Source organism: Saccostrea echinata, unplaced genomic scaffold, assembly GCF_033153115.1.
Source record: "Saccostrea echinata isolate AGI-Se365-2 ecotype Australia unplaced genomic scaffold, CSIRO_AGI_Sech_v1 ptg000054l, whole genome shotgun sequence".
Classification (NCBI taxonomy): Eukaryota; Metazoa; Mollusca; class Bivalvia; order Ostreida; family Ostreidae; genus Saccostrea; species Saccostrea echinata.
The window spans coordinates 37,840,894-37,864,544 of NW_026889803.1; the positions used below are offsets into that span (position 1 = coordinate 37,840,894).

Below are 23,651 nucleotides of genomic sequence, written 5' to 3' on the forward strand. Positions count from 1 at the left end.
TAGGACAAATAGACTGAGAACGAGAGTTAGTACAAGGTCCTGTTCAAAATCCTTAAGATATAAACAATTTGTATAAATACTTATTTCAGAATTTAGAATATTGCATAACATTGATATAATTTTTTATCATCAACATTTACTGCATTTTTGTATCAAATGGGCCTAGATTTTGAATTTCGAATTTAAATTTAGTTTGTTTTCATTTGAACAAAGAGGCAATTATCATTTTGTACGTCTTTTCAAATTTCAATTGGTTCACTTTAAAGTTTTTATTCCTTCAGATTCTTATATTACTAAATGAGTTGTAATTAATTATAATTCTGGCATGGTTTGTACATGTCTGTCCGTCATACTTAAATACTTTCTAAGGTTTCAATAAACATGTAGTTTATTTTACTCCCAAATCGTTTAAGATTTTCATTTATGACAAAGAATGATTTTGATACGAGATTCCCAGAACGGCTATAAGCAGATGAATTCTTTTATTCATTTTCAAACAGCAAATTATCTATCGAATTTTACGTTCATTAAGGATGAAAATAAATTGTCCTCTTTTGATTTTTGGGGTGTTGCCTTCACAAATATTATTTTTAAAATAAATACCATTCATCAAGTTGAAAGGAAATCATGCCACATACCTCTACCCCTGGAAATTAAAAAAAAGACTTCTCTTTATCAATACTGATACTGAAACGTTTATCGTAACTTTATCAAGTGTTTCAGGTGAAAAAACAAACTGTTTCAGCTAAATGTTCTTCCCGGCAGATTTATTTGTTTATATTAGGACGATGCAACTAAATTCTTACTAAATATTTGTGAAAAAATATCTCAAAACTGACAGTATTACATAGCACAGTTTGTGTAAGTATATATTTGCCTTACAGTCAATATTTATGATTCTATTCTAGAGGGGAAAAAATGAGAGAAATATTTCAATACTGAAATTTAAAGAATCTGATGTTCTTGAGGGTCTACATTTCGGTTTTTTGCTTTTTGATCAGTCGAGAGATATGTAGTTTTTGCTTCAACAAACTAATTCAAACTGTAGAGTTTAGAGGGGAAAAAGCCTGATGTTGTATGTACGTGTATCAAAATTCAATCACTTTCTTGTATTTTTATATTTGACAAAAAACATTACTACTGAAACCATGACATTGAAGACCTTTTTTTCATTTTAGATTTTATAATCGTATGACTACAGAATGGAAACCAATGGAAAATCCAAATATTACATAACGGATGATCCGAATCAAGTTGACTTCAAAGGGTAAGATGTGGATAAGTGGACTAAATAAACAAAGACATATGTATATGAAGATAACGAACAGTGATCGAACTCAAAGACCTTTCAAATAATTATACAAATTTGTGAACCGAGCATAAAATACGAACCCTTGGAAAATTTAGAGGTGGTATCAGGTGCCTAGGGGGAGTAAGAATCTCCTGTTGATCGGTCACATCCGTCGTCAGTCTTATGTATTGATCAGGTAGAGGGAATGATCCGTAGACAAATTCAGTATAAAAGAATGACCTCAAAATACGACCCAGTAAAAGATTGTATTTGCAAACGAGGTCATTATAATGGCCATTATAGATTTTCTAAATGCTGACTACTTTTTCAAAAAAAAAAAAAAAAAAAAAAAAAAAAAAAAAAAAAAAAAGAAGAAGAAGAAGAAGAAAAAAATGGAACTCGTAAATATACCAACCTTGCCATTGATCATTTGCAAAATTATTTTGTTAGAAACATTCTGATGGTACACACAAGTATTCTGAAGTTGATATTAAAGAGATGCTTGATTTTCTGATTGACAATATCTAGGTAGTTTTTTGGAGATCAGGTCTTCCAACAATCTGTTGGAATTCCCATGGGTACCAAATGTGTCCCGTTGTTAGCAGACCTATTTTTGTATTCATATGAAGCAGAAATTATTCAAAAACTTCTACATGAGAAGAAGAAAACGTTTGCTGTGACCTTCAACACGACATTTAGATATATCGACGACGTACATGTATTATCAATTAACAATAGTTACTTCCATTCATATGTCGACACGATATATCCCAGTGAGCTTGAAATAAAAGATACCACAGAGTCTGACAGATCTGTTTCATATTTGGATATTTTACCAGAAAAAGGCATTAATGGTAACAAAGCTTTATGATAAACATGATGACTTGGAATTTTTCAATCGTCAACTTCCCTTGCTTGTGTAGCAATATACCCTTATCACCTGCAATTGCGGTTTTTGTCTCCCAGTTGATTCGACACATTTACACAAGAGCATGATCTACGTTTGAACAATTTCTCAAAAGAGGCAAGCTATTGATAAACAAGTTGATGAAACAAGGATATCTACAGTCTTGTTTGGAACAATCATTTTGCAAGTTTTATGGTCGATACAATGACCTTGTCAGCAAATACAACCTATCATTAAGTCAAATGCCTGACTTTTTCATACTAATTGTTAGGCCATTATTTACTCACTGAATTGTATAAGGATTTTTCCGTTTTCCCCGACTATGACAAGGAGCAGACGGCGTGTGTGACCGGTCGGCAGGAGATGCTCACTCCTCAGTGGCATCTGATCCCATCTCTGATATTTTTTGGAGGTCCGTGTTTGCTCTGCTCCCGATATGTATTGCTTTAATGGACTGTGAGCTTGAATACTGTTCGATATCTGATATCTAAAACAAGGTTGTTGAAATTCCCGTAACATTAACTTATTTGTGATTAGCCTACCTCAGCTTAAAAAAAATTATCATACTCAAAGCATGCTTTTTCATGTTTGGAGACATAAACACCATATGCAGATGATAGAGGAACATTACTAAATGAATAAGGAAAGTTGACGATGGAAAAGCAAAAGTGATCTCGTTTGCCTTAGAGTATTGATTTTAGTTGGTCATTATGGTCTATAGTCTGTAAAATATCCAAATATGAAACAGATGTGTTCTTTGACATATTTATGACAAAGACATATTCTTTGGTTGTGTCTCTTTTATTTCGAGTTCACTGGGATATATCAAGTCAACATATGAATGAAAGTAACTATTGTTAATTGATAAAATGTCATCGATATATCTAAATGCCGAGTTGAAGGCCATAGCAAGAATGTTTTTGATTACATTCTGCTTCATAAGTATGTGAAAACTATTGGCTAATAAAGGAACACAATTAGTGCCGATCGGAATTCAAATAAATTATTTGAAGGCCTGGTCTAAAAAGACTACATAGATATGGTGTCAATAGGAACTTCCGCATCCTCTTAAAATCAATCTCAGAGTGCCTGTATGTAGTGAAATGCATGAAGATAACGAACAGTATTCAAGCTCAAAAGTCCATTAAACAAAACAAATTTTGGAGCAGAGCAAACATGGACCTCTAAAACAACAGAGGTGGGAACAGGTGCCATGGAGGAGTGAGCATCCCCTGCCGACAGGTCACACCCGCCTTGTGCTCCTTGTCATGATCGGGTAATAACGGAAAAATCCGTCGACAATTCAATGTGTAAATAATGGCCTAACAATTAGTATGAAAAACGTTAGTCAGCATTTGTCTTAATAATAAATTGTATTTGCTGACAAGGTTATTGTATCGACCATAGGACTTGCAAAATGATGACTTTAAACGAGACTGTTGATATTGTTTCATCAACTTGTTTGTCAATAACTTACCTCGTTTTAGAAATTGTTCATAAGTAGAGCATGCTCTTGCGTATCGAATCAACTGAGAGATATACACTCCATATGCAGGTGATAAGGGTATATTGCTGCATAAGTAAGGGAAGTTAACTTTTGAATAGTTTTTTTTTTCTTTTTTTCTCTTTTATTAAAACATGGTACATAAATAATTCAATATACAGAAAATCATAATACATATATTGCATAGAAATTTATAAATCAAAATCACAAATAATTGCCTACTTCTAGATACAGATTATCATTAATTACATGTGCTTCTATATACATGTTTTCTTTTTGAAATCTACATGAATGACAATAGATTAATCAATCTAGTTGTTTTTAGATTGATTTCGTTGTAAAAACCAAGTACCAGTATTTTCCATGTGATTTCAAAACCCAAAAACATATATTCACAGAGTATATTGTTTTTCTTTTCCAGTATTTTATAAAAGTGTTCAATACGAAGGAAGTTCCATCATTATCAAAAAGATCTTTAATATACAGAATATCACTTTTTATCCAGTTTTCAAAACAAAGAGGATTAGAATTGAATTACGATTGAAAAGTTAAAGTTATCACGTTTATCATAAAGCTTTTTGTTAGACTACCATTAACATCTTTTTCTAGTAAAATATCCAAATATGAAACAGATCTGTCAGACTCTGTGGTATCTTTTATTTCAAGCTCACTGGGATATATCATGTTGACATATGAATGGAAGTAACTATTGTTAATTGATAATACGTCGTCAGTATATCTAAATGTCGAGTTGAAGGCCACAACAAGAGATTTCTTTTTCTCTTGTACAAGATTTTGAATAAATTCTGATTCATATGAATACAAAAATAGGTCTGCTAACAACGGGGCGCAATTGGTACCCATGGGAATCCCAACAGATTGTTGGAAGACCTGGTCTCCAAAAACCACATAGATATTGTCAATCAGAAACTCAAGCATCTTTTTAATAACAACTTCAGAGTACTTTTCTGTACAATCAGAATGTTTTTTAATAAAATAATTTTGCAAATGACCAATGACTAGGTAAGTAAATTTATCAGTTCCATTTCAATTGAAAAAAAGCAGCTGTCAATGATGTCAAAAAGCCTGGACTTTAATTTGTCGTGAGGAATGGTTGTATAAAAAGTTGAAAAGTCGTAAGTTCTTATGTTATTGTTTTTGGTAAAATTCTGTGATTTCAAATTTTCCAAAAGTTCCTTGGAGTTTTTAAGTATCCACATCTGATTTACACTACTTCCCAAATATATTGTTGCACAGTACTCCTGAGGTTTATCCTTCACTGCTGTTAATATTTTAGTGAGGTGTAAAGAAAGAGGCTAGGTAGAACATTTACTGGAACCCGCTATGTATCTTTGTCTGTAAGGATTTTTATGAATTTTCGGAATCAAATTTAAACATGGTAATTCAAATTCATTTTGGTTGTTGGGAATATTAAAACTATTTAAAACTGACATATGATTTTCCTCCTTAGAAAGGGAGGTATGGGTGTAAGTTGGATTGGCACTTTTAGAATTAAATCCCAGTTCTTCTAAAATACAATTAAAATAATGAGCCTTACAAACAAAGACAATGTTGTTACCTGCTTTGTCAGCTGGGACCAGTACAAACTGATCGTGTAGTCTGTCTAATTCTTTTTTTATTTCTGAATTATTGAACACAGAAGGATAGATGGTTTTCATATTGCCCCTCTATCGCTTAGTGCGAAATTTTAACATACATCTGATACATTTAATCCATTCTGACAAAGTGCCAAGGTCTTCTGTATCATATCTGGCCCATCACCTGGCGTAATCTTCCACAGAATTCATAATATTAATGAAATTATGATTCCGGTTGAAAAATTGAGGTTCCCTAAATTTTGGCCCTTTTAAAATAAGTGATTTAAGGTAGTATACAAGAGATGGGCCATATTTTTCATCACATTCATTTTTTCTGAAATTCTGAAATTTTGTCAGAGGATACAAAATCTCGCTTTATATGTAATTTGAAAGAAATTTAACACATTTTTTGTCCACATAGTTTGAAATACAGCCTATCAGACCCCTGTAAAAAGATTGTGAAATCAGACATTGCACTTAAGAATATACATTTTAAAAAAAACTACCGATCGATCTATTGCAATTTTTTATGATGCTTTTTTTTTTTTATAAATGCAACCTTTCTGTTACTAAAGTTAGGTAAATTACATTGATACCGGTATATTTGAGAAAAAGGGGATGAAAAAATAGAACATATATAGCCCAAGAATTGAAAATTCACATGTAACTATGCTACACTTTAAGTTCTCTAAAGAGAAAATGTATGATTCAATTTTTACAAAAAATGAACTGAATGATTGAAATGGAATCCAGATTAAAATGTGTTAAAATGAAGAACATTGATCCAACAGATTCAAATATTTTGGCGACTTAAAAAATATTTAATGCAAAAAATAAAAAGAAGCAGTAGATGACGTCACAATATTTGACCTTTTACCTCTAAATATGACCTTGACCTTTACTGTGTTAAAAGAATTGAGACTCTTTATAAATATGTCCAAAGATCAAATGTTACTTTGGATTTAATAACAGACAGTCATATGACTTGCAGATGACATAAACACGTTCTAAAATGTAGGCCCTCGAATGACCAATATACAGGATTTTTACATTTTAAACAGTGAAATTCTGATTTATTGATTTATTTATTGAATAAAAGTGATATTCTCTCACAGTGTGAAAAGATACCAAAGTGATATTCTGTCACAGCGTGAAAGGATATCAAAGTAAGTAAAAAATAATTTTTAATGATAGAGATAGTAAATAAACCATCTTGATGGAGACTAAATTGCATGTTTCTTTCCAAATATGTTGCTAGAACTCATATTACAATGATTTCAATAGCTATGACGTGTGAACTGCTCAACTATATATGACGTCACTGCCTATGACATTGTTTTAAGAAAAGACAGGGGCAATGGGAAAATCAAGAAAATGTAATAAACAGAAAATTCAATGTTTTGTAGTTGATATGGAATTTATTTCACTCTTGAGACAGGATTTTTTGATATTTTCACTCGTGCTTTGCATTCATGAAAACATATAAAAAATGTCCCACTCGTGAAATAAATTCCATATCCAACTACAAAATATTGAATTTCCTCTATTTCTCTAATTTTGTTTTGCAAAATATTGCGAAAAAAGTGTCATAGGTTATAATTTTCCTTATAAAGATCATTGGTTATTGACATTTTAGTGATATTACTCTCTTTTTTAGTGTACTTATAAGAAATGGGTTAAAATAGATTTCATTGGTGTTTTGTACTACCTTAAGGTCCTCTTTATTAACTATATATTTAACTATATACATTTTTTAAACAGAAAGAAATTCATGGTAAGTATTATTAAACGTTTTACTCCAACATATGTGTTAATAAAACTTTTGAAAATAAACAATACCAGACTGCTGATTTGAAAGTGAAGAAACAAATGAAAAGTGAAATATCACGCTTGTAAAAATATGTTTTCTCTATATTGTATATTTTAATGTTTGATCAAATTTTAATTTCTTCTTATTGCTAAGGAAGTTAATTTACTTTATTCGGATTTCATTTTAGAATATTTTAGAGAAAAATTTTCTTTTAAAAAATAAATGTCTTTGTACACTGTGCATACATGTGTATATGGAGAATTCTGCAGATAAGTGTAAGTGCAAAGGTCTTAGATGAGCAATATTGTCCGTTTTATAGTTCCAAGTTTAAGTAGCTGAAAAAATACAAAAGCCAAGTGAACAATACTACATGACTTTTACGAAAATGTTGTGAACGATAAAACATCTTATCATGTAAGTTGTCTGAAGGATTTCGGCGAAAGCAATTTCCCAAGTGTTTAAAATGTATCTGCCAAGGAAGAAAATGTGTTGTTTTCATCACATTGAACGTGAATCTTGTTTCCTGTCAGAACTGTTTACAAATTATTACTTCCTCCCAAGATGCCGATGTTGATATAGTTATCACATAATAATTCACACGTCGACATACTCTTAGCTGAATGAAAATGGATGGTATCGTTGTTACTTTAGATAGGAGTTGAAACTGACAAGCAATACTCCTCAATTTATGAATGCCATTTTCTCATCTTGCTCCATACTATTCTCCAGCCTTACTTACGTATATATTTTCGAGGCATCTATCGTATGTAAAGCCTATTTTTAATAAAACATAAATCAAGAGTTATACTTTAAAATATAGAACACATTTCACTTTAATTTTTAATATTTTTTCAGAGCTGAAATTCCACTATATTTATATATTATAAATGGTTTTTTTTTTTTACTTACTATGAATTACACATTCGGTTTCCTACTCAAAACTTTATAGCTATTAAACATTTCTACTTTCATAATATTGCAGATGAATTTTACATTTGCTACACGTTCATTATTTCTCCAGAAAGGCTGAAAAGATTATTCTTAATATCCTTACTAATAGATAGCTATAGGTGTTTCACACGTCCAGTGTTTACAGAATGATAACCTTCCCCTTCAATAACTCAAGTGTGCTTTATTGGCAGTTAATTATTCGCTGTAATCTAACTTCAAAGTACAATATGAATGGTATAAAATTTTCACCGATGAAGAAAATATCTTACTAGAATCTTCACAATGTCAAGATTTTGTATTTACATTTTGAAATACTAGTAAGAACAAAACTTCATCTTAAAGATGAATCTTATATGAGCGATAGATTTATGAAATATGGAGACTGTAATCAAGCTCAAAAGTCCAGAGCAGACACGGAACTCTAAAACATTAGTTGGGATCAGGTGCAATGAAGGATTAAGCATCCCCTGTCGACCGTTCACACCCGTCGTGTGCTCATTGTTATTATCGGACAAACGGAAAAAATCCGTAGACAATTCAATTTTAAATAATGGCCTATCAATTAGTATGAACAACGTAAACGTTAGTCAGCAATCGACTTAATGACTGATTTACAACATCTCCCAAGCTTTCCGTACAAAATCGTACAGATGATTGAAGATAAGTAACAGGGGTCATTCTTAAAAGTCAATTTTAACAATACAAATTACATGTAGGAGCAGAACCATCACGGACCTCTGAAAACAGAGGTGGGGTCAAGTGCATTCTGTTTTCTACTCATGATTGCACAAGTGTCGAACAACAAGTATCCCGATGGACAGACTGTCCACCAGCAGAGGTTAAAATGAATATACAAATAACGAACAGGGATCATTCTCAAGAGTCCATTTAAACTATACAAATCAGGTGAAGAGCCAACACGAACCTCTGGTCACAGAGGTGGGATCAGGTGCATTCTCACGGCCAGGAACACGTAAAGTTCCTAGACAGTACCGTTGTCAGAAACCTTTAAAGTTAAGCACTAAAACTGGTTCGTTGTCATGAACATACAGGTGAGGTTATGATATAATCCGTCCGGTGTCATGCAAAAGATACACGAATTTATACATAATGCATAAAATTTAACGTTTTTGACAAATTCTAAGAATAAATTTGAATTTTAGGAAACAGATACAACATTCAGTATTCCATACAAAGATTTATGTATTTGATATCCTTAACACATTTTGAGGAGTTTTGGTTGGCGATCTCATGCCCATGTGTGAAGGCGTGATCGTGAGCTGGAAAATTATATATTTCTTATATTTAATTCATCGAAATGGTTCTTTTATTTTAAAATATGAAGAGAAACTTCATTTTAAATGTGTTAGGCAAGTGACAGCCTTTTGTAGCTAACATGTTTTAAGAAATCGCAATTTATAAGCAAAAAGTCCGTTGTCAATACATGTTAAGTTTATCTGGTCCGGTGTCATTTTTCTTAACATGTAAGTAATTAAATCAATAAAATTCATCAGAAATGATCAAATATGTGTTTAATTTAAAAGAATACAAAGCATATTACAGATAATTTTGAATTTAGGGGTCGTCTTAAAGCAGGTCACAAGAACGTGCTAACTGTTCTGCGATGTTTTTATGTTCAATTTATTTTCTCTTAGGAACCTGCATCCTAGCTAGTATGCGCCGGTGCTAGATCCGCCTTTGGTTATTGAGCAGATTTTTAAAGAGTTTCTGTATACCGTATATCCCAACGTAAAACTTTTATCACCAATTGTGGCCTCACACTACCCATGGGGGTCCTGATTTGAACAAAATTGAATTTGTTTTTGTTTGTTTGTTGTTTTAATATCCCTCTAGAAAATTTTTCACTCATAAGGAGACATCGCCACTTGCCGGTGGAGGGCCAAACAAAAATTTAGACCTATTCTCGGAACTCAGGGCATTGAGAAGTGTGGGATCTTTTTTGTGCCAGAATCTACAAAATTAAAAGTACACTGTGTTCTTTCACATAAGTATCATTTCTTCTGATCCAGAAGTTCTTGAGAAGAAAATTTTGAAAGAGTTATTCTTAAATATTCTATTTAAACTTTGATCACCTGTTGTAGCCCAACCCTTCCTCAGACATGATCTGAATAAAAATGAATCTAGTACACTTTATAATAAAGCTTTCACGTAAGTTTCAACTTTTCTGACACAATGATACTTGAGAAGCTTATTTAAAGATGTCACTAAATTTTTACTAATTCTTAACTATACTTCCTTGAAAGAGGGCATGACCATTAATTTGAACAAACTTGACTCCCTTTATCCACGTTTGCTTTCTGGCAAGTTTGGTTGAAATTGAAATTGGCCTGTAGTTCCTGAGAAGAAGCTGTAAATGTGAAAAGTTTACCGACAGTCAGACGGACGACACAAAAATGTGATCAGAAAAGCTCACTAGAGCTATCAGCTCAGGTGAGCTAAAAATGTCAACCCCTACACCAATTATATCGGCACTCGTATGAGAATTAAGCAAAAAAAAAAATGAATTACAGATAACATTACTACTGAACAAATAACTTTCAATCTCATATCTATGTATATATAATGAGGAAAAAAAATAGACCGATTTTTCAGATATCTCAAGAACTACTGTTTTTGACATATCATAGTCATATAAACCAATGCTGGACACAATTTTCTGAGCAACACCATTTCACCCTACAATACTGCGAGTAATGCTAAATAAATACAACTCGTTTACTTATTTATCAGCCAAACACTTCGTCTATCCTTCTGTCTGTCTAACTGTCTGTCTCTCTCTCTCTTCTCTGTGTATGTGTGTCCATCTCTCTCTCTCTCTCTTCACGACCTTAGTAAATATTCAAAACAATATATCGGCGACAAAATGTGCAAATGTTCACAGTACATATTGTCGCCGACGAAAAAACGAGCCCATGCTTGACTGTACTTTTTGTCTTCCATTACGCAGGAGGACAAAAAGGCTCGTCTCGGTACAAATTCTCGCAGGCGACAATATGTACCGATGGACGACGATATGTACTGTCACACCCCTCTTTTTGACGGCATGCTTAACAATACCTAAAACAACATAAGATCGTCCTTCGTAGTGTATAAAGTACAGTAGCGACAACGGACCGATGACAACGGACTGAATTTTCGTATCTTGTCATGACAACGGACAAAAAATGAAATAAATCAAAATTTTCAGTTTTAATTTGTTCTCATTTTTCTGTAAAGGCTTACAACATGTCTTGATACTGTCTGCACCAATTGGTGTGTATATTATACATTCTATTTACAAAAAATATAACATCTCAGTAGGAAAATGAATCAAATCCACAAGTGATTTCAACAGGGTTAATGTCGCCAACGCAAACTCTTCTTTTATTACTTCTTTTTAACGGCTGAAATTCATACAACGCCAAATAGGGTGTCAGCCCTGTTTCCCATTGCAATTTCAGACATTGTTATAGATAATTTAACTTGAAAAATGAAAAACATCTCACAGCCTGTCTTCTCAAATCATGACACCGGACTGATTTTATCATGACCTCACCTGTATGTTCATGACAACGAACCAGTTTCAGTGCTTAACTTTAAAGGTTTCTGACAACGGTACTGTCTAGGAACTTAACGTGTTCCTGGTCGTGATTCTGTGTGCTACTCATGATTGAATAAGTATCGAACGACTTGTTTGGAAGCTAATTGCCATTTTTAATTTGTTTTTACTAATTGTAGATCACAAAACGATTTCAATCTACCATGGTGGAATAGAAAGAGAACCCGCCTTGAAATAATCCTTATTTTCATATGTCTTATTTGCATTGCTGTTACGACCATACTAATTGTAATAGAAACAACAAGAGGTAAACGATGTGTTTTAAATTTGTTTCTTCTTCGATTTTAAATTAAGTGAAATTTGAATATACAGTGTAAGTGAATAAATTCATATTTTTGTTTATAGAGAGCGATAAAATAAATCAACGAAAAGGAAAAGAGTCTGAACACGGAATATGTTTGACTGAAGAATGTGTCAAAGCATGTAAGCATAATAACTTTTTTCCTTGTAAGCATAAACTCCTGCTGACGGCTTAAGAATTGATTAACACATCTTTCTCTCTTTTTTTAATTTAATCTTTCTCATTTTATACTGTATTAAGGTTGTAAAACATACACGATAGCGGATTTTACTTTAAGAATAATTTTATTACCTTAGAATATTAGATTCCTACTGGAAATTACAAGGTAAAAAAAAAAGTTTCAAGGTTGTTCAAATCATTACATTCCTTTCATGAGATTAATTAAGAGCAAAATGATTATCTTTTGTATGTTTTTCAGAATGAAATAAAATTCCATTGATCCATGTCTCCCGAAGAAAATAAAATGTTCAGATCCTTCATAATATTAACAGAATTTGGATTGATAGTTCTTGAATTCAAAACACGAAATTTTTTTTTTTTTTTTAAACCCCTTCAAAAGATAGCATGTACTTTTACTATACTTGAAATTTCAAGGAAAATAGTCCAGCATGAGTTTTTTTCGTACGTTTTAACGATTACAAATTTATTAGTCAACTTTTTATATGATGTAGATTTTGCTAAATGATGTATACCTGTGATCTATAGGAATAGACATATGTTTTTAACAGATTTTTTCCATATTTCAAACCAAATTTGTTTCAGCTGCTCGACTTTTGAAGGGAATGGATCAGACTGTAGATCCATGTGACGATTTCTTTGAGTATGCTTGTGGATCCTGGAATAAGATAAATGTTATACCTGAGGACAGATCAGGGTACAATACATTTGCCAAATTACGTGATGACTTGCAAGTTATTCTAAAAGGTAAATCTTCAAAGATACTGGGTTTTTTGGTATTTTTCTAATTAAAAAATTGAATAGATTTCCTACAGTATTATTATCCCCTCTCAACAAAGTTAGAGATGGTATAGTAACACGCTTATGAGTATGTGGGTGAGTGGATGAGTTAGTGACTGTGTAACAAAAGTGAAAATTTACTTCGAGGTCGATGTGCTCTTTTGCGAGGGGATCTGCCGCATTGCGATTCCCTTGATGAAGTATTGCTGTTTTATAAAATAGTTTTCCTTTGAAAGATAGAAAAGCAAAATTGTAATGAAGGTGTTAACTCTCTCAATATATCATACAATGGAATCATTATATGCAAATACTGGTAGAAAGAACAAAACATTAATTTGCAGACTAGTAAGTTATTTCCTAACTTAGTGTCTTCAGAGTTAAAGAATTGCGTCAAAACGCTCTTTGTCGAGTCTGTCCAATTACCGTATCGATGAGTATACCATGTGGATGTCAGCCATTGCATTATTTTGGATTTGTTTGCAACATTGGCCATGATAATATGATGCTCATTGAAGTTTTAAATGGTTGTTACATAATGACACGCCCTTTCTTCAGAAAGGTGAAAGCGGTTTATGTTTTTATTTGTTTCAACTCAAACGAACATTAATTATTTATGAAATAAATAAAAACATGTATGTAGGTACAGAAGCTCTCTCACAAGAGCATCTTCATCTTCTTTGAAACTCTTTTATAGCTACAAAGACAAATAAATTTATATAAGCAATAACAGAAGATGGAATATGTTAAGGACAAGTTGACAGGGAAACGCCAGTATGCATTGAGAGAGAGAGAGAGAGGGTACCCGAATGTCGTAAATTCTCTCACTTGCTTCATTTGAATATTTGTAGAAGAGGCATTCACGAATTCTATAAATACAATATCCAATCAGATTGGCAGTCTAATAAATACGTGATCGATCCATACACGTGTTGTAATAACTTCAAGAAACATGATAAATACATACTTATGTACATATTCCTTGCAATACAGAAGCGAAGGTATCTCAGTCTCTCTCGCGTTGCTAGTCGCAGAGAGTGAGGTGTCTTAAAACATCGCGAATATCGCATTCTCGTTTCTAAAGAATTGTCATTTTGTAATAATGAGAAATTAAAGACCAGAACGTTCAATTCAAACGAAAAATTATACCACTTCAGTGCGCATCATTGTAATAGAAAATAATTTTTTTTTCTTTGACGGTTATATTCTTCTCTTTCTTTTGTATTCCTGATATAGAAAATAAAAACAAGCAATAAAATAAAACAAACTGAAGCAAATCGAAATAAAACAAACAAGCATAGTAAAAACAGAAAAAAAGGATATTACTAAAAGACTCTTCGAGTTTTTATGTTCAATTTACGGTAAAATAGTGGCCATGATTAGAGAAATGCAACAAAATGTCTTTTAAAACACCAAGTAAAAAGCATGATAGTTTATTATTTCTCTCACAATAATCATTTATTAATTTAATTGTAGCGAGAAAAACACTTAATTAATTCGAAGAACCTCTTGTATAATACAAGCGTTTTCATTGATATCAGTAATCAAAATTGTTAAATAATATCAACGAGTAAATGATGAACAGGATCTCTTGGAAATATTTTTTTTAAATAGAATTGATATTTTGAGGAATAAGGATTTCTTTCCTGTAACATACAATACTGCTTTTTTTATTCTAAGGCTTCACTTTTAATCTTGAGAATGTTCATTGAACCCACGACTTAAAACGCATGCTCCTGATTACTACATTAATTTTATCTCAAGAGGTGACGCAAGAAATTCTATTTGGGATATTTTATCTCGATTGCTTGAATTCATTGATAGATACTTTAAGGATTTTTGGATGCATGGCATTGTATTAATGCCTAAACTATGTCTTATTTTATAGTCACCCGCATCTGTTTTGTACGCAATTTTAAATTCTTGTTAAAACCTACTCAAAATATTTAAGATTGCCGTCGCCAATATTGATAAATGACTTTCCTATATTCACTATCATATATTCAAGGTTACATATGTTTGCCAACATGATTTGTTCTGTATGTTTGATTAAATGGATATTATCAAATACCAGGTATCTGTATGATTGAATGACAATTCACTTTACAGGAAGTGTAGCATGGCTGCATTTAAACATAAGAAGAATGCGTTTAAGGACAACTCTCTCCTCTCAAAAAATTGTCAATAAATTTGAATTATTATTATTATTATTTTATTTTATTGTTGTTGCTATTATCACTATTATTATTTTTTGCATATATCAACCTTTTTTGTTTCCTTTTGTAATTCATTTTTCCCCTTTGTTAAAAATAGACGATGTGTTTAAGAGCAATAATAAAGAAATTCCTTATTCATTTTTTCATCACATGCACATGTATCTTTATTCTGGACACAACTACCACAATAAATACCTATTACTTTATGTGTTTACTTAAATTTAGTGTGTTTATATATGACAAAATTTGATTGTCTAACAAAAGTTTAAAACAAATAAAGATACACGTGTAGATATATTATCACGACGGTTCAGAGCCGAACTCAGGATTTGTAAGTCTCTGATTTTGCATCAATTGACGTTTGTTTATAAAGAGTAATTGTCGCTTGTTAGAAACATGCTATACTGTATAAATATGGAGGATATTGTCCTATTTCGTTGAAAGTAAGCGCATTATATTGTTATCGTATTTTTAGAAAAATTACTATTACTTATCGTGTGACAATTGAGCATATTTAGCCAGGTCATAATTGTATGCCATGATAGATGACAGCCAGTTGAGCGGAAATTCCGATTCTTTCTTGACTACAATTTTTGTTGCAAATTATTTAAAATTTTTAATTTTGAATATTTTAACTGGAACAGGCATATACCTTCTCGCCATGTTTTGATGATTTCACCTTTAGGTTTTATTTTATTTATAGATTTACTTGAACAACCAACATCAAGTAAAGAACCAGAGGCCACTCAAAAAGCCAAACATCTCTATAGGTCATGTGTCAATGAATGTAAGTGCTCACATTCATAAGTAACCTATCTATGTATCGATATATTTCTTATCATACACATTTTATTGTATGACTTCTGACGTCTAAAGGGTGTTTTTTTTTTAAATCCCCTTTCATCTTGCTAATTAACAAAATTAACACTCACACCTGGATAAATAGTTCTGCCACTGCAAATATTTATTGTTTAAACCCATCTCTGCTCAGGAACAACCCAAACGCTCTTTTTATCTTTGGGATCATCAATCAAAACGTCCGCATGGTTTATTGTTAGATTAAGAGAAAACACGTATACCGTGATAGGTGATCTTTGGCTTGAGATCCATCGAGAATGATTACTACAAGATTTCACTTATTTCTGCTCTTAGAGTTAATACCTCATGTAGATAGTATAAGTATTGCAGGAACTTTTATTGTGATAATTACAGCAGGAATCACGAGTTGCTAGATATCGTATCAACCACGCCTACTCAGATATTAAATTGACATAACAATAAATCGTATTATTCAGGAATTACCTTTAGAAGCAATAAAATACGATTCAGAGATCAGTCAAGCCTTCAATCCAAATTGGTTAAGAGCGAAAGTAAAACTAACTTTAATAGATCAATTTAAACAAAAATGGAATTCGGATGTTCAAAATTTATCAAAGACCCTAAATTATAGAATATACAAAGACGAACTAAAATTTGAAAAATATTTAGAAATTCTATCACGAAAAGAAGCCATAAATTTCTGCAAATTCCGTACTTGTAATCATTATTTGCCAATTGAAACTGGACGTTGGTTAAATGAACCAAGAGAGATTAGACTATGTAAGAAATGTCAATTAAATGAAATAGGAGATGAATTCCATTACATATTAAATTGTACGGCAATGACACGTGAAAGAAATAAATGTTTAACACAAAAACAATTACGATTCAAAAATACAATTACATTTAGAGAAATAATGAATTCAGATAAACAGTCATCTTTAAGAAAACTGTGTATATTTATTAAAAAAATTACTAAAACGTGCTCCCCAAACTAGTAAAGACCTAAACCTATAATTGTACTATTTGTCTATCCTCATACCACGCATGCCATATATGTGTTTTTATTTTTCATCATTGTAGTTTACATTTATATCTCGCTATACAATTGTAAAATTGTGAAGAGATCAATAAATTCAGTTCAGTTCAGAGATCTGTGTTGAATCAAATAAAAGCAATTCATAGCTTTTTCTAAGAGGTTGTGCCGGTATTATTAGTACCCTCCTCCTTAATACAAGCTAGATTTACACTCTTAAAGAACAGAAGTGAAGGAGAAATGCTAGAAACGTCTATTTTATAAGAGAAAGAACTGAACAAGGGCTGTAACCCTGAGATGAATTTTTCCCTCACAGTATGGTTAGTTTGACTTCAACGAAACTCCAACTTAAAAAATAGTTCGGTAGAGCATTTTTTGAGAATGGACAGGCGGCATCAGCTTGATTTTAGCTGAGTTTGTAAGCATGCATTGTTTCCTAAATAATTAGAATTAGTTTTATACTTTACAATGAACAGGAAAAATTTCATCTGGTGGATGTCAAATCTAATCAACAATAAATCTCAAAGATGCTGAGCAAATTCCTTTTATGGATTAAATTCTCAACAGATGGGATTCTTCTTGATATATATGATCTTGAGAGTTAAGTTTAATTTAAAGCAAGAAGAAAGATAAATGTTTGATACAGCAGATAATATTTTTACCGAGCAAGTCATAATAATGATTGTACGAGATTACGTAATGCTAGAATGGACAAGCAACTTATTTGATCGGAAAATGGTTAACAGATGCCCTTTTAATTTTTCTTTCTAACACAAAAACAAATAAAGTTTTTGTGAAAAAGTTAGTCAAATTTTCCCACCGAAGTTCACATGAAAAAAATCTACAGATTCAACATTTTCAAAGAAAGAAAGAGTAGAGGAAAAAAATCAAACAAGTAATTTTAAATATACTTTAAACGAAATTCAGATTAAATGGGAAATACAAGTTCAGATAATTAAACTTTGAGGTTGTTTATTTTATTGTTTGAATTGTTTTTAAGCGGATTTGGAAATTATGAATAACATTCAAAGTCGAGAAATCATACTAGAAATTTACCTGCTGGTCTTGGTTCTTTCAGTCCCGAATTTATGCTTGAACATTGAAACTTTCTGCACTTTATTCAAGTATTAACCACAAGTTTACATTTTAGCACTTTAATCTGGTATAAACATCTCTGTGGCCAAATGTAAGAGAAAATGCACAGGTTAATTTGCATATGTATCCTTGGTTTATGAATACTAATTAGGATATACTCTATTTTAATACTTTACTGTTAGGTCAACAAAAATTAAAGTTTTGAAATTAATTTAGAAAGTATCGTCATTTTCTTAAATGTTTTGATAGCAATGATTGAGGAGCGAGGACTTGGGCCGGTGAACAAGTTTCTTGAAGAACTCGGAGGATGGCCAGTCACCTTTAATACAAGTCAACAATGGGACGAATCTAAGTTCAAATTTACAGAGCTTTTAGTGAAGCTGAAACTTTACAATAACAAAATATTTGTTGATCAGTGGGTGAGCGCAGACGATAAAAACTCTGATGTTAATATTATACAGGTGAGGGGATTCTTCGGTTTTTGACCTTTGCATGTTTATATTATTTTATAAAACAAAGGTTTTTGACTCCCTCGGTTATCACTAAAATAATAAGTCGGGATTAAAACTTACTATTAATACAAATGTTTGAACATTAAGTGATTATAAATTGTGAAAGTAGATGCATGTATATTGATGACGTGTTATTTTGGTAATAGAATATTCATTTTAGTTAGACCAACCGGAACTTGGAATGCCATCACGTGATTATTACTTGCGTGGCGTCGAAGATGAGGATGTTCAAATTTATGAAAAATTTGCAATTAATGTTGCAATGATGTTTGGAGCAAATGAGACTCAAGCAAGAATAGACATGAGGGAGATGGTCGAGTTAGAGATAGAATTAGCCAATGTAAATACATGCATTATATCATTTAACATTAAATTTTAAAGTTAGAATTTGAATTAACTATAGAAATCAGTGAATACTATTTTAGATTTTGGATTTAAAATAAGATGATTTTGAAAAAGAGAGATATGTTTTATATTCGTTAATAACCAAAGTCATGGATAAATTCATAGTGAAATAAAAAAAATCAATTTCGTCGAACTAGTAATGATGAAGTAACATTACACAGACTTAGCATACCTTTTACGTTAACCTGAAAATATTAAAACATTATTGATCATGCAGCATAAGTTCAATTTGACATTATTTGATAAACATCACATTTTTCAAAATAAAGTGATAAATAATTTTATGTTATAGTATAAAATATTATTAGAAAAATGAAACAACTTTATTCACAGATAACTACACCCCAGGAACAGCGTAGAGATGGGGAAGAGCTATACAATAGAATGACAGTCAAAGAACTTCATGAAAGAATCCCTGGGGTATACTCACAGCGTATCATGTCATTCGTGTTGTGATTTGTGGTTGATATTAATAAACTCGGAAACCATGGCAATCATTTGTAATTATTTTAACATTTGTAGTTTAACTGGCTGTTGTACCTCAATCTGATATTTGAAAAAGTGAACATCACAGTTCCTGAGACGGAGGAGATAGTCGTTTATGCTCCGGAGTATCTAAGTAAAATGGTGAAAACAGTCCAGAACGCAAATAACAGGTATAACTAAAGAACCATCATCAATTGATCTGCAAATGGTATTTATTTTTCTATCCTTGTCACTTTAATGAATGTTTTTAATCTTCAATTTCTAACCAGGCTGCTGGCAAACTATATGATTTGGCGAATTATGATGAACCGAGTTACAAATTTACCACAGAAATACAGGAATGTTCGCACAGAGTATTACAAGGTATGACTATCACACCTCATAATATTTATTTCTAAGAACACCTTAAAAACAAGAAAAAGTAGTTATTTCTACATATTTTTCTAGAAAATATACGGATCGGACACAGAGAGGTCGCGATGGCGAGACTGTATCAGCTATGTAAATGACAATATGGGTAACGCTGTCGGGCGTCTGTTTGTGAAGGATCACTTCGACAAAGGAGCCAAAGAAGTGGTATGTTCACAGGCAAAGAATTTTACCTTAGGTGTTCATCAATTCTTTTTAAGTGAATCAATAGTGAAGTAGAGCTATTTTATAATTCTATATATATAACACTTGCAACAACCCCAACTGCATTTTGGTGGAATTTCCCAAAATTTAATTTAGAACTACTTATACATGTATCATTAAAAAAATTTACGTATTAAAAGTGATAGTCTTATTCACAATCGATCATATGTATTCTAATGACACCTTTCATGACCATGTACATAAATCAACAGCTGTTCAAAATAAATAAATAAAATAAAATAAAATAAAATAAACTCTTCATTGAAGGAAATATGTAATCAATGAACTAAATATCTACATGTATATATAGCATAACATTATCTTTTTATTTTTTTATTGAAGGCTTTAAATATGATTCATGACATCAGGGCTGCCTTTTATGATTTATTGGAGGAAGTGTCATGGCTTGATCAGAAAACTAGAAAAGTGGCTAAAGAAAAGGTACACTATCTTAATTTCAATGGTTTTTAATGATATTATTTGTATAACAATATATCTTAGTTGTTTTGATAACAAAATGTTGATTTCTTTAAGGCCGAAGCCATGGCAGAAAAAATAGGATACCCACCATTTATTCTCAACGATACCGCATTGGATGAAAGCTACAATGCAGTAAGTAATTAAATGACTAGTGTTGCATATTCTCAGGTCAAAGATTTTCCATCAACATTTTGACACGGAGTATGAATTTTAAAAATTTCTATTTAGTGAGTTGTTTTTGAAGAGTATTCTTGTAACAGGGAGAACTTTCACACATGTTATTCTAATTCGATTTAAAGGTTACTTTCTCCTCTGACACTTATTTCGAAAATGTGTTGGAAAATATTCGGTCGATAGCTTGGAGCAACTCTAAGAAACTGCGGGAGCCTGTTGATAAAACTAAGTATGCATCTATTTCTAAATAACAAAAAGTTTAAAATAGCTCTTTGTATGTTGACTTCTAATTACATGGCTTTTTTTCCTAACGAACTTAGATAATGAAGAATGTTAATTAATCAAAATTCTTTTTAATAGGTGGTCGACTACACCAGTAGTAGTGAATGCATTCTACAGCTCAACAAAAAATCAAATAAGTATGAAGTGGACTAAAGTGTCAATTTCAAGTCTCTTTTACATCAGCTCAGCTTTAAAAAAAAAAGAGTTAAATTTTGAATATAAACTTTGCAATTAATTATTATACTGTTGATTCATTTTTTATTCTTTGGGGGTCAATATTCATGGGCAGTCAAAAACATTACTGGTTCATGAGGACATAATTTCGTGGATTAGGCCTAGCCGATACTTTTACAAAGATATTGTTCGTGGAAAGATAAATTTGTGGGTGAGGCTGTCATTAGAACGCCACGAACATTAGCCCCCAGGAACAATGATGAATCAACGTATTTCAAATCATAGCGAATGTCTTTCTTGTAACATCTTACAGTGTTTCCTGCGGGAATTCTTCAACCTCCATTTTACAGTAAAGGTTACCCAAGGTAGATATTTCTCTAAATTTCAAATGTTATTGGTATTCTCAATGGAAACGATAAAGTTTTCAAAACATTTCTCCAAATTTGAATTCCTTCAGATCTTTAAATTATGGAGGTATTGGCATGGTAATAGGACATGAAATAACACATGGCTTTGATGATAGAGGTAAGAAGTTTCATTGCTAAAGAGAAACATGATGTAAGTTTTAACCAGGTATTAATTAAGTAATAAAAAAAGTACCGTAACTGTTATTTTTTAATATAGTAAGAAAACCTATGAATATTAATGATAATGTGTCACTTGACGTTATCTTTTGAAGGGCGGCAGTTTGACAAATTTGGGAATCTGAAACAATGGTGGGATGATGAAGTCATAGCTAAATTCAAGGAGAAGGCTCAGTGTATAATAGAGCAGTATGGCAATTATACAGTGCCTGAGGTTGGAATAAATGTACGAGAATAATGTGTATTGCACACTTGATTACTTAAGCTATGTCAATCTTTTCCTAATTTGAAATTGATAAACTAACTTGTATATTTTTGATCGTATGATATATTCTTTATGTTTGGTGTGTAAGTTTGGTGTGTAATTTTTTTGTCTTGATATTGGCAGTTGAATGGAGTTCAAACACAGGGAGAAAATATAGCAGATAATGGTGGGTTAAAAGAAGCCTATAGGGTAAGTCATATATGAGCAATATTGCATAATACTCTTCTTATTTCAACCCCATTCCATGAAGTGACATTATAATAAAAATATCTAATATATATATATATATATATATATATATATATATATATATATATATATATATATATATATATATATATATATATATATAATATATATATATATATATATGCAGTGTAATTAAGTATTTAAGATTAGAATGTAAAGATTGAGTTGGAATTTTGCTTTGTTTCATGCACTTTTTCATAGAAGTACTGTAAAAAAAATTAAGTGGAGGTATTTTAAAGAATATAGTTCAAGTTTTTACATTGTTTACTACGGCTCACATTCATGAGTTCGAATACCACTGCGGTACGTAGAGACCAGTCCTTCGGATGAGACCGTATAAACCGAGGTTGGTGCTGGCACGAAAAGGGTCCCTCACTGCTTAATGGTCCTAAGTGCCGTGTATAGGTCTAAAATTGATGGCGTCTCAATATGAGTGAAAAATTCTCGAAAGAAACGTTAAACAAACAAACAAGGAAACAAACACATTCACGTAATTTTGAAAATGTCTGGAGAAGTGTATAATTATTATGAACTGATTTGTTACGCATGTCACTATTGATCTGAGAATATTATACGTGCAGTTATATAAAAAAACGATGTTACAATTTGAGTTTAATTGATACCCTCATAGTCAATTTGTAATGGAGTAAGAGAATTTATAAATATTTTAAATATACTTTTGTTTATCCTACATATTCATCTGGTTTACGTCTCTGTTTTTATGTCCCCGTATCGAAGATTCGGGGGTATATAGTTTTTGCTCTGTCGGTCCGTCTGTCTGTCTGTCTAGCTGTCTGCTTGTCCGCAAAAAACTTTAACCTTGCCCATAACTTTTGATTGGTTGGAGCTATGTCTTTCCCATTTCACGTGTATTCCTTGTAACAAGACCTTTCTTTGAGTACCACCATATTTGACCCTTTGACCTTGACCTTGGAGTGTGACCCAGTTTTGCAAAATTTTACCAAACTTTAACCTTGGCCATAACTTTTGAACAGTTGGTGCTAGGGCTTTCATACTTCACATGTGTAATCCTTGACACAAGACCTTTCTTTGGATACCAACAAATTTGACCCTTTGACCTTGACCTAGGAGTTTGACCTACTTTTGAAAAACTTTAACCTTGGCAATTACTTTTGAACGGTTGGTGCCATAGCTTTCATATTTCACATGTGTAATTCTTGTGACAAGGCTTTCCTTTGGATACCAACAACTTTGACCTTTGACCTTGACCTAGGAGTTTGACCTACTTTTGAAAAACTTTAACCTTGGCCATAACTTTTGAACGGTTGGTGCTATGGCTTTCATA

The 23,651-nt window shown here is 31.8% G+C and overlaps 1 protein-coding gene across 1 annotated transcript in view; it reads left to right on the plus strand.

Moving 5' to 3' along the window:
• LOC133172460 (neprilysin-like) overlaps positions 1–23,651 on the plus strand; it is a 32,912-nt gene that overhangs the window by 7,337 nt on the left and 1,924 nt on the right. Inside the window, exons 2-20 of the mRNA XM_061307347.1 lie at positions 1,179–1,267; positions 11,800–11,927; positions 12,026–12,103; positions 12,744–12,905; positions 15,855–15,938; positions 18,351–18,562; positions 18,774–18,953; positions 19,352–19,438; positions 19,541–19,674; positions 19,774–19,867; positions 19,952–20,080; positions 20,480–20,578; positions 20,672–20,749; positions 20,917–21,020; positions 21,152–21,210; positions 21,561–21,612; positions 21,705–21,772; positions 21,927–22,057; positions 22,220–22,285. Of these exons, the coding sequence (XP_061163331.1) occupies positions 1,203–1,267; positions 11,800–11,927; positions 12,026–12,103; positions 12,744–12,905; positions 15,855–15,938; positions 18,351–18,562; positions 18,774–18,953; positions 19,352–19,438; positions 19,541–19,674; positions 19,774–19,867; positions 19,952–20,080; positions 20,480–20,578; positions 20,672–20,749; positions 20,917–21,020; positions 21,152–21,210; positions 21,561–21,612; positions 21,705–21,772; positions 21,927–22,057; positions 22,220–22,285 (2,010 nt within the window). The 5' untranslated portion in view covers positions 1,179–1,202. The remainder of the gene's footprint in view (positions 1–1,178; positions 1,268–11,799; positions 11,928–12,025; positions 12,104–12,743; positions 12,906–15,854; positions 15,939–18,350; positions 18,563–18,773; positions 18,954–19,351; positions 19,439–19,540; positions 19,675–19,773; positions 19,868–19,951; positions 20,081–20,479; positions 20,579–20,671; positions 20,750–20,916; positions 21,021–21,151; positions 21,211–21,560; positions 21,613–21,704; positions 21,773–21,926; positions 22,058–22,219; positions 22,286–23,651) is intronic.